The sequence below is a fragment of the Leptinotarsa decemlineata genome, unplaced genomic scaffold (assembly GCF_025532065.1).
Source record: "Leptinotarsa decemlineata unplaced genomic scaffold, Ldec_3_MD MMD2_P_RNA_scaffold_12, whole genome shotgun sequence".
Lineage (NCBI taxonomy): Eukaryota > Metazoa > Arthropoda > Insecta > Coleoptera > Chrysomelidae > Leptinotarsa > Leptinotarsa decemlineata.
Window position 1 is genome coordinate 7391875 of NW_027412526.1, and position 12883 is coordinate 7404757.

The 12883-nt window shown below is 33.5% G+C and overlaps 1 protein-coding gene across 1 annotated transcript in view; it reads left to right on the top strand.

Annotated features, from left to right (window-relative positions):
• Nucleotides 1–12883, top strand: part of mbc (dedicator of cytokinesis protein myoblast city) — a 71674-nt gene that overhangs the window by 14873 nt on the left and 43918 nt on the right. Inside the window, 3 exon segments of the mRNA XM_074173454.1 lie at nt 2209–2500; nt 2556–2879; nt 5927–6101. Coding sequence (XP_074029555.1) covers nt 2209–2500; nt 2556–2879; nt 5927–6101 — 791 coding nt within the window.

Genomic DNA, 12883 nt, shown 5'->3' on the forward strand with positions numbered 1-12883 from the left:
TGGTCGCCATCGAGAAGTACGAACACCACAGCTTGAGGAAGCAGTACTTAATTTGATTGAAGAACAACCTACTACCAGTAGGTACTAGAAAGATTGCTTTCCAGCTAAATGTTGATCATATGATGGTATTTCGAATTTTAAAGGAACAACTCTTATACCCGTACCATCTGCAAGGAGTACAGACACTGTTACTATAAGACTTTCCGAACCGTCTTGAATTTTGCAATTGGATGCTGGAAACGATTAGAAGAAAATGTGACTTTCTGAAGACGATAGAATTCACACACGAATGTAATTTTTCTCGGGACAAGATTATCAATTTTCATAATTACCACATATGGGCTGATGAAAACCCTCACGCTATTGTCGAAACTAACCATCAAGAACAGGTTTCTCTTAACGTGTGGCTCGGAGTTATTGGGGATGATTTAATTGGGCCTCATTTTTTACCTCCTCGATTAAATGGTGAGGCATACGTTCAATTTTTAAGAGAAGTGCATCCAGTACTGCTGGTGGAAGTTCCTTTGGGTGTCAGAAGGGATATGTTTCTCATGCATGATGGGGCTCCCGCCCATTTTAGTCAAGTAGCACGTCAGCATTTAACTGAAACATATGCAAATCAGTGGATAGGTCGAGGAGGACCACGGAAATGGCCCGCTCGATCCCCGGATCTCAATCCTCTCGATTTCTCTATTTGGGGTCATTTACAGCATTTGGTTTATCGTACTCCTGTTCGCGATGTAGCCCCTTCAAGGGGCTGTATCTTAACAAGGGATGCTCCAATGAAGTTTCTTTATATGAAAGATCCTATCTTTTTTTCGATGAGGAATCACATCCTTAAATGTTTTACACTTATTCAGTTACACCCTGTATATTTACCTGTCGAAACTATCGAAGACTGTAATACATTGCAACAACAGTTAGAAAATATACAGACTTGGTGTGAAGTTAACAAACTATATCTCAATGCATCCAAATGTAAAGTAGTGTCAGTCATCGAGTACAATTATCGAGTAGATACCATTTCACTGTCACGAAATAACTCAATTAAATATCTTGGTGTATATTTTGATCAAAATTTTTCTTTCTCCAACCACATTAGATCGAAAGTAAGTGAAGCATTGAGAGTTTTTGGCTTTATAGTTAGCAATTGTAGATCTTTTACTCTTTATGTAGCCTACGTAAAGTCAAAATTAGAATATGGCTCTGTTCTATGGTCTCCATTCTACAATTGCTATAATACATTAATTGAAAAAGTTCAACGTCGTTTCCTAAAGTTCATTTACTTCAACTCTTATGGTATTTATCCTAATAGAGATATTCCATATGAATCTCTTACCATAACATTCAATATTGAAAGTCTTGAATTACGCAGAAAACTTGCTGGAATAATTTTTCTGTATAAATTACTGCACAACAATGTGGATGCTATGGAGGTGTTATCTTTTATAAATTTCTGTGTGCCTCATTTCAGAACTAGAAATACAAAAACTTTTTACAGCCGACAGGCCAGAACCAATTTGTATCTCAAATCACCTATCTTTTTAGCATTTGCAATAATTTCAATTTAATTTCACATTTGTGTGATATCAATTTTGATTCCCTAGAATATATTGTTAACACTGCATCTCAGTATTTCATGGAGAATTTTTAATTTTAATTATCTGGTATAGTTTTTTTTTTTATTTATTTTATTATATTATAATTTTGTTATTCATTTTCTCTCTTTGTAATTATAAAGATCTATATTACTTTTTAACATACTTAGTTAACCCTGTAAATGGTTTTTAACTGTTGGGTATTAAAGGCTATTATTATTGTTATATTTTGAATAATTAATGTTTAAGTAGGTAATATAGTTTTCAATGTTTTGATTGGTTTCCGGGTTTTGTCGCGGTCACAATCTCCAAACGATTCAACTGCAACTAACGGCATTCATCTTCATTGGCGTGGTCGAATTACTCTTCTTGACGTATCAACTGAAACTCCCACTGAAGATGACTGACGCAGTTGCAGTTGAAACGTTTGGCGATTCCAATATAGTTTTCAATTTTAAGACAAATAATTATTATTACGAGTATATATTATAATACTGAGGTTTTGCAAACTGTTTATGCAAAAGTCCCACATTTACAGATTAATACATCTGTCATGGACTTTCGTTAGATATCAGCCGAATTAACCGAAAAATCAACGTTTTTTTTTCAGTTAAGCTTCTGGGGTTGCTGAATTGGGCTTCCCACAAAGAGACGTTGATCGATTCTTTGACAGGTCTACGTTGGGTTGATGGAGAAGAAGTCGTAAAATTTTTACAGGATATTCTGGACGCTTTATTTAATATTTTAATGGATAACCCAAAGACTGACACCTATGATACTCTAGTTTTCGAATGTTTACTAGAAATTATTGGTCTAGTTAGTAACGATTGGAAGTATCAGCATTTCGAACCTGTCCTAGATTTGTATATCAAGGAGAGTTTCAGTGCCACATTAGCTTACAGGTAAAATTCATAACGTTCAGTAAAGAGCGGATCGGTCGACAGTGTTTTGTTTCAGGAAACTGATATCAGTATTAAAAACGGTTGTTAGCAATGCCACGGATTCAAGGTCGAGTTCAAAAGATCTGATTTTCAAGACTATGAAATGTTTTCAGTATTTCATGAGGTTCGTAGCTAGAAGTCGAATTTTGTACATGGAACTCTACCCCGAAAATGATCCGGAAGACGACTTCAACGCGAACATTAGAAGTCTTTTGAAAGATATCAATTCCATGATGTCCTCCGATATCGAGGGACTGATCAGGGAGCAAGGAGCCTGTTTGAAGTATTTCCCAAGTTGTATTCCTGATATTTTGTTAGTTTTTAATCACGTTGAACTGAGGTGAGTGGTTTAATTTTTTGGGTAATTACACCATATAAGGTTTGTGAAAAAATGTAATTATGCAAAGGTTGCCTGTTTTCACAATGAATCAAGACATTGAGAAACATGAAATATTAAAACAACAAATTAAAAGTTGCTACCAACATATTGCAAATTCAGTAGTTATGGTCAAATCACAGTTCAAATAACACTCGCGAATAGCATAGAAATTAAAAAAGTACACCTTAACAATCGTCTCACGAAGACTTTGTTATTGAAATTATATGTAATACTATTAGGTTGTTTTCCAAGTTTTGTCTGTTTTTATGAGTTGCTTTAAACTGTAATCTCCTAGTGAAAACTTATATTCAATTTAATATAAATAAGCTCCATTTGGATCAGTGCAATTTGCCAAACTAACACAAGTCAGTTATTTCCGCCAGCATAAAAATTGTGTCTTCGTTATTTGATGAAGTCGACGAAGGCTGTTTTTGCCTGGTCTTGTCAGAGCTTCCCCGCTCGATTCATTTAATTTTCGGACGGTTATTTGTGAAACGTGCGGAAAGTCGTTGTGGAGCAGGATGAGACCTAATTTTCGGTACTTTTCATCGATTTTCTCAGAATAGGACTCTGCTGTGCTGGTTTGGCACGGTTGCAGAAAGTTGTAATGAATTACACCAGCCGCTGACCACCATACAATAACCATGGTCTTTTTTGGTGGGATTTTGTTTTTGGGAAGTGCCTGGGTGGCTAATTTATATCTATGCACTGTCCTGAACGTCTCCAGTTGTCTTATAGGATCCACTTTCCATCGAACGTGACAATTTGATCCAAAAGAAAAGGGTCGTTTTGGTTGCGCAAAAGCAAAGAAGAACATACTTCGAAACGTGATGAGTTCAGTCGATGTTTCAATTTTTTATCACCTTACTTATAACGGGGAATAGGGACTCAACAATTCAGATTTACAAAAAGTCGGCTGAACTGGGTCTGAATACCTACGTTGATTTTTTGTCTGATGCTCTGTCTAAGAGTTTGCAAGTTGACTCTAAGTATACTGATTTCTCCAAAGCTTTTGACGAAGTTAATCATGATTATTGAACCATTAACTCTGTTAATATGGTGTTGACGGGCAAATATTGAAGTAGCTCAAGAGCTATCTTACGGAAAGAACGCAAATTGTTACATCGCAGTTACATCGGGTGTTCCACAAGGTTCACATTTGGGACCACTGTTGTTTAACATTTTTATCAACGATCTAATCAGCTGTTTCCATAAAAGTGAAGCTTTGATATTTGCCGATGATTTAAAATGTTTTAAAATGATTTATTTACATTGTGTCTACAAAACGATATAGTTTGCCTATCTAACTGGTGTTCGCAAAATGTTATGTGTTTGAATGCATCCAAATGCCAAATTCTTCGCTTTCATCGAACACATCACCAATCACTTTCGAATGAGTATTAATAATCGGACCTTACATTCTGATATTGAAACCAAAGATCTAGGTGTGATCCCAGACTTCACATTTAGCTATAAATCACACATTTCCGCTGTAATTAAAAAATCTATGAAGATGATTGGCTTTATAAGGAGAACCACCTGTGATTTCACCAACATCACTGCTATTAAATTTCTTAATTTTTCCCTGGTTAGATCTTATATCGATTATTGTTCCACAGTTTGGTCCCCTCATTACGTTACATAGAAAGTGAAACTCGAGGCTGTTCAGTACAATTTCCTCCGATATATTGCCTTCAAGATGCGTGTATACTATGACTATGCTGCATTGGAATGCATTTTGAACATACTTCGTTTTGAGGCTAGCAGAATACATAGAGATTTAATACTTCTATTCAAAATTATCAACGGACTGAGCATCAGCCCCGAGTTTCTCTCCAAAATATCTTTACATGTCCCCAGTCGTTCGACTAAACAGGTGTAAACGTTTTACGTTTCTTTTCACAGATTCAATTATTCATACAACAGCTTTATTTCCAGAACTCTTCGATTGGCTAACTCTTTAAATAACCTTCTAATCTTTAATATCAGTTTCCCGCTTTGAAAACCATTCTTCACCTAGCCATCTAATACTCTCTGCTTGTGTTGTTGTATTGTGTCAATATATCAATGTATAAAGTCCAAAATTCTCTATCAATCAACGTATAACACGACACAGTAGAATAAATATTTATTGAGATATGGAGCTACAAAAACCCATGACATTAAAATGGACAAAACTTTTGAAATAATGTGATATAAGTTCCAGTATTGTCATGGATAATATGAATACTTCAATAACTTGAAATCATTTCATTACAAATTGTCAATGACAGATGATCCAAAAAAAAGGAAAAAATAGTTTGAACAAACTGTTTTATTGTTTTTCAAATGATTAATGCGAAATATGGAGTTTGTACCTCAAAAACACAGTTTTAGAAAACTGTGTTTTTGAGGTACAAAAACAAAAAAGTTTATGTGCAATAAATCACTAGAATACAAGGAATTAGTTAGAATAATAATTCATTTACCCAAGAAACATAAATGTCTATAGTCAAGATTCAAAAACAATAATTCAAAAGTATAACATAACTAAGTAGATACAAAGGCAAAAAAAGATAAACCGTAACTGAAAAATTGTTATGTTGAAGAATGATGCAACGTAAGTTGCAAAAATCGTCCTCCAACAGAAACCTTCAAAAGTTTTTTTTAATTTTTAAACATACTTGTTCTTTCAATCACTGTCAACTAACCAACCTGGCGATTTCTATGCTGCCGCTGAACAAAAGGTGACTAATGGTTGTTTGTGAAAACATGAAAAGCAAACCATATATTAAAGATGTATTGAAAAATGATAGTTTGAAATTATTAGTGATTGATTATTATTTTTGTGGTAATGTCAGCTATGCTAGCTCAAAGATACCGATACTTATGAGATAATTTCGATACTATTCTCAAAGAAAGATTTTTTATTTAATGGTGGCCATTCAATTATTTATTATAACATTATTTTATGTAAAATGTGTGTAATGCTGTTAGGAAGTCTTTCATTTTTACAAACTTTTTTGCAGCAATGTTTTATTTGACATGATCACCAAAATGCCATTGGGCCGACTGACAAAACAGAAGATGATGACAATAAATGAGATAATTCATAGCAAAATATTTTTGTATCCTGAATGTAGAGTGATATTGCTCCCGCTCATAACTGAACAAGTAAAAACGTTATTTTTAACCAAGGAGGAGGTAAGTATTTATTAGATAATTATTTGCTTATATGCTTTCAACTGTACCTTTCCATATTTTTGCGAAACATTTCATTTCAGTGTACATAATAATTATAGCCCCATTAACATTGTATTGCTTTTTCGTTGCACAAAATCGCACAGTCTGCAGTCGTCCTGTACATATCACATGTCATTCACGAGCATTTTGTGAAATGTACATATACTTCATGATTGTTCTGCATTATGTTTGTAAATTTTCTGTTTTCAAATCTTATAAAGATCATTGTGATTCGTCTTAAGTCAGTGTATTGTTACTAACTTCATTAACTCCATTTGTACTCGTTTTGGTATTGTGATTACTTTTCAGAAAAGTTTGTGTTATAAGATTTCATTCCCAGTGATCAGGTAATTTTTTGTTTCACTCAATTCTAGCACAATGTGTTTCATTTCGAGAACAAATTTTCGTAACATTTGAATTCAGTAGACAGATAATATTATAAAGCCACACTAAATTAATTTTATCAATCACATTAATTTCAGACCTGCTAAATATTTAGGCTCGAGCAATTTTCATGTCAATCTTTGTTTGTGTTTGAGGTGTTTTGCAAATGTATCGGACAATTTCCTTCAATTTGAAAATTTAAGGTTTTGGCAAGAAATAATTTAATAAGTATTGTCAAAAATATATACTCTGTGCAAAGTCATGAGTCACATTCTAAGCTTCGATCAAAAACGTAAATTAGACAGATAGATAGATATATTTATTTGATCATGTTATGTATAAAATACATTTATGACAAGTCAGAAAAACAAATAGGTGCAAGGTACAAAGTTTTCTATAAAATGAAATGAACAGTAAAATTTGTAACAAGTTTACAGGGTACATTACAACATAATCAAATTAAGTGTGGAGGTTCGGCAAGCATCTTTCTTGCTTCAAAAGTGTGTCTACGCACATATTCTAAATATTCTGAAGTGGAATAAAAACAGTTTTTTTAAAATATTTTTTTATAACTTTTTTAAAACAAAACATATTCATATTTTTAATATTGGCAGGAAATGCATTATACAATTTAAAATCATAGGAGCTTTTTTGTGATTTTATCAGTCTGAAACGTTGAGGTCTAATAAAATGACTGTTACGTCTATCGTGATTATGTAAACTGAATTTCTTGGGAAACAAGGGGGCCGTTTTGTGAATATCTAATAGGCTTAAGTAAACATACAAGGAAGACACCAACATAATTTCATGAGTGATGAATGATTCACGGCAAGAATCCCTAAAACCGATTCCAGCAAGAATTCTCAGAGCTTTTTTCTGTAATATAAAAATGCATTGGGCATCACTAGAATTTCCCCAAAGTAGAATACCGTAAGAAATGTGAGACTGTATTAGCAAGCAAAGTACTATTTTCAACGTAGTGAAATTTGTTATTGGTTTCAGCTGTTTAAGTAAAAATAAGGCACTCGATAGCTTAGTTTTCAAACTTGAAATGTGGCTTGACCAATTTAGCCTATTGTCCACAGTAAAACCCAATAATTTGACACATTGGATTTTAGCTAGTGGCAGTGCCATAGAAATAATCATGTTTTGTGATTTTTCCTTATTTATCATGAGTTTGTTTACACTGAACCAGTGCTCCGCTTTTTATTGTTTTTGCATAGACTTATCAACAAGAGCTGTATAATTCATAAAAGAGTATATCAAGGCTGTATCGTCAGCAAATAGTACACTGTGACATAGCTTCATATAGTTGTAAAAATCATTGATGTAAATAACGAACAAAAGCGGGCCCAAAACCGATCCCTGCGGTACACCTAAGTCAATCGACCTCAGCTCAAAAAATGTATTGTTATAAAAAAACTCTCTGGAAACGATTATACAGGTACAAATTTAACAAAAAAAAATAAAGTCTAGAAATGAACAAGAAATATTCATTTATGTGCCTATTAACTTTGTGAATTTTACCACTGCCATAGAACATAACTTTTCTTCTTCTCTATAGAATTGTTCTTCAGAATAGCACTGGGTGCTATCAACTTCAAGGTAATTTTTGAAGTTGTTCTTTTTCTAAGCTTTAGCAAACCTGGATTGTCACAAAATAGCATCCACTGATGAGATTTCTGAAAAGAAATCCTACATAGAGGTAAACAAATTCAGTTCATTTTTACAAATATTCAACTCTTGGTCATTATAAGAAAGGGCTATGAATCAGTGTGATAGTCTGCTCTAATTTTACAAATGAATAATCAATATTTTAAAATAGTGAATGACAAATTTATATTTTTAAATCAAACCTGCAAATAGATTTGCTTTTCTGATTGATTCGGCAGTTGGTCATTAATCTACTCATGAATTGGGGAAAATTGCAAAATACTTCAAACTATTTAAAACCGCTAAGTGAATAATTGACATAAACACTAGTTCCAATTGTTTATTAGTGTACACGACGTGTTTCATTTAACAATGAATAATGCAACATGAAAATTTCGAAACAGGTCAAAGTGTACTTTATAATGTATTGAAAAGTTATCCTAAAATATTTCTGAAAATTGCAATAAATAATGTTTGTTTGTTGTCCCACCGAGCAATTCAAATCATGTTTATAAAAACTATGAAGCTCCTTTTATATTAACTGGCCTAATGTCAACATGTTATTAATTTTTTTCACATACAGTCAATAGGCATACTTGAAGACTGGCTATAAATCAAATCATCTAAAAGAACAATTCGTTCTGGCCATTCTCAACTCAGCTACTCCCCTAGCTAATACCACGAAGGGCGTTGGATTATATCCGACAGGTGTCAGTGCAGGATTCTTCACTGAAGTTATTCCTGCATATGCTGTTGACGGTACAACTGCTGCAATAGATTTTCAATTATTAGAATACACTTGCAGACCGATTTCGGGCTGTTTGGCCACTCGACAATGCAAGATAGTGTCTATCATCAACATAATATCAATGATTTCCGATAAATGAAAATCGAATTCCTTCAGAGTATCGTTTCTCGAACTAGGCTGAAGCTGACAACAAACAACAACAAACAACAGGTTTGTCATCGCCCCATCTGCCTGTGAAAGAGGTAACCAACTGCATATCCGAAATTTGCCACTGACTATGTGAAAAGTTTTCTTTCCTTATACGAGGAATTGGGAACTTTTATTTCTGCAAAATTTATGGAATTCAGTGATTCATAACAAATAACTACTGAATATAAGTGGAGTTTCTTTAAAAACTTCTAAAAAAAATTTCTTTTCACCTGTCATGTGCTTCCATATTTATTGAATCTTGAAAATTATTGTGTTTGGGTATATATGTAATTTGTTTATTTCAAGTACTTTATTTTGCAATTATTGTTTAAACTATGCTCATACAAGATTCACAAATAATAGTTGTGATGTTTGATATGCTTTTCCAAATGGATTTAATCTCCAACAATTCAAATCCAATGTGAATCGCTACTTTGGCATAGGCTCCGCTCTGAGACTGCCTCAAAGATTTTTCTGTAGTGCTTGTCTTTGTTCTATCTATAATCTATTTCGAAATTTTCATGTTCCCATATAGTTAATGACATATTTATGAAGAATTTGACTTATCTAATAGTGCAATATAAAGGAACACAGACATTTAAGTTTATTTCGTAGTGAGCCAAGGGAAATGTAAATTCACAAACTGACCATAAAGAATGGAATATTTAGGCCTATTGATTTTAAACAAACATTCCATCATTCGTTACTAAATTGCTTCTTCTCTATACTTCTATTTGTGGGATACTAAATCACTTACCGCTGACCTGTAATAACTTTGTAGGTGTGAATTGGAGTGAATTTTGTTTAGGTAGACGACGCTTTGAAAACAGAAAATTACACAAGATTTTTTTCTCTATCTCACCACCAGAGACACCTTGGCCACCGAATGTTTCGGCAGACTAAATATTTAGGTACTTCCTATTATACATACCATCTTTTTCCTCAATTATTTGAAATCCTATCGAAAAACCAGATCCGGTTCACTTTCAAGTGAGTATTTATTTTGGTAGTAGGATTTCAAAGCGTTCTTTGGTCACTAAGCATGGAAGAATGTTTTTTGCACGAAACCGCTGAAATTGAAACTTGGACTGAACTGACTAAATATATATAACCTGTATCGAGCGACTCAAAAATGTGATAACCTCTTTGTAGTTTTAACATAGTCAAAATGATGATTTTTATTTAGAAAATTGAACCGTCTTAACAAATGGATGTGAGTTCATTGGTAGTTCTGAGAAATCATAGAATACATTGGACAAAATGAATCATTCGAGACAGATATTTGATGAAAAATCTATATCAAAAGTTAGTAATGAAATTTATTTTGATTTTTTTCACTGTGAAAGGTTAACAAAACCTAGACATGTATTAGTAAGTTTTTATAGTCGGTCTAAAACATCAAATTCTAATTCATAATTTTTTACATTAGACATAACTATTAGCAAGTGTTTGGATGAGAGAATCCTTTGAATAATGGAATTTTTATGTGTATATCATATCATATTTTTGGGTCAGAACATACCTATTTTTCTTTCTCACAAGAATTCTTTGGTTTTCTTATACTCTTATTGAACTAATGAATCAATTTAAAAGTTAATTTAAATCACTTCAAAGTAAAGTCTATATAAATGTCGAAAATTTTTATGATTCATTGGTTATGGCTTGAAGTATACAGAGTAGGCGAATGAGGTCAGACTTCTCATAGTTGACGTTTAGAAAAGAAACCACCCACAACCGTCGAATTTTACTTTATTTTTAATTGCAATCTTTGCGGTGGGGTGAGATCGAACACTTAAATCTTAAATGGGATTAGAAGTCAAGTTAAACCTTGTTTGAAAGATCATTTCCAAATTTGGAGCAGTAGATATTGAGAAAAAAATTTTTCAAGATAATGGGTTGTTCATGTTTTTAGTGCCTCGAAAAAAATTATACTTTCCACGGTTCTGCCTGAGCCACGGCGCTGACGGTAGTTATGTATGGCGGTTTGAAGTATCCAGGGTTATGATTCATTATTTGTTTATTTATTTACGGGCAAACCCATTCAAAGTATAAGTTACAATGTTGAATTATTGTTGTAAATTATGCCCTAAAGAAAATAACGCCGGCCGCCACTGGTAGCCATAAACCAATTGTGACGTAGCTAAGAGCGCGCGAATATACGAATATACGCTGCCGCTCTAGATGTACCGAGAATAATGCTACCGACCTCGGTGGAATTCCGTCGAATTTTCTACCGCTTTCGATTACGATATATAAACGCTAGCAACGAAAATCGATCTAGTAAGGCGATAGATATTCGAATAATAGTTGAAATTTTAGTTGAAGTGTTCGTTGTATTTAAAGTGAAATAAAGTTAAGTTTGATCATTGTTCAGTGGAGTCAATTATTGGTAAACCCACGGGGGAAAACGTAACATTATAATTAAAATAAAATAAGGTACTGAAATATAAATTGCATCTAAGAATAGCTTGATGCCGCAAAAAAGGGGGGGTTAATTTAGAGTATAAAACGACAAAAGACAATGAACATAAATAAAATAAATACCACATATACTTCTTCAAACTATACATTAAAGCACAGGATTCCGTAATTGAGTTTTAAAATGATTCAAGGAGATGTTGAACATCTCAAGATCAATGTTACTATTGGCTAACCGTAAGATTCTTGCAGCTATTGAATATGTGGTTTAAATGATAAAATGGTACATAAAAAGTTTGTTGCTGTCGAGTTGGGCGGTTTTTTCTAGGAGTTCAGTACAATACATTTGCCGTTGATAATATTGAAAACTAGTGTCGAGTCTCTCTCCTGTTTCCTCCTAGCAACTCGTATTCACAACGAACACTCGATTTATATGCTATGTATCTGAGGAAGTTGTGTTGAACATTTTCGATGTTCTTGATATAAGTTACACAATGAGGAGACCAGAAGAGAACAATACTCTAGATGTGGACGGAACAGTGAACAATAAAGGGCCTCACTAGTAGTTTGGTCAGTGAATTCGTGGGTTAGCCGTTTGATAAACCCTAGCATTTTCATGGCTTCATGGCTTCCACTTGACTGTCCCGATGGGCGAGTGGATGGCGCTTATATTTGGCAATCGAAGGTACTGGAAAATTACTCGGAATTCCATCGAAGTCTGTAGAATAGCCGCGAAATGTCGGTCGAACTGAACGCGCTTCGCTACGTCACAATTGGTTTATGGCTACCAGTGGCGGCCGGCGTTATTTTCTTTAGGGTATGATTCACAACAATATTTATTGAGATACGGTGCTACAAAAACACATGACATTAAAATTGACAAGACTTTTAAAAAAAAACCAACAGATGATCTTTTGGTTATGAGTAATCAAACATATTTCCTGTCTTCATTGTTGAGAATGTATATCATCATGTTGAGAAACTAAAAGGGGAACGCTCTTCTTGACCTACTGATATATTTACTGTATACAGCTTTGAAAAGAGCATGTCTAAGTGAAAATTATATTTTTGACTTACAAGAATAGCCTTTGTCGAATAGATTGCTTTCAAACTTTTTGAGAAATGCTTAAAAATAGTTTATCCGAAGCTTTTGGACTCACTAGCATGATTTCCGTAAATTTGACTCACATTTTGTTTCTTTGTTATACATTGGATGAGCACTTGAATAACCCGAATGAATTGATTAAATGCGAGCATGTTTTAAGTTTCTTTACTTTTATTTCAAATCAGCCAATAAAGGAGTCTTTGTATCAGTTGAGCTTATAACAGATTTCAATCTTGGTGCTAAGGG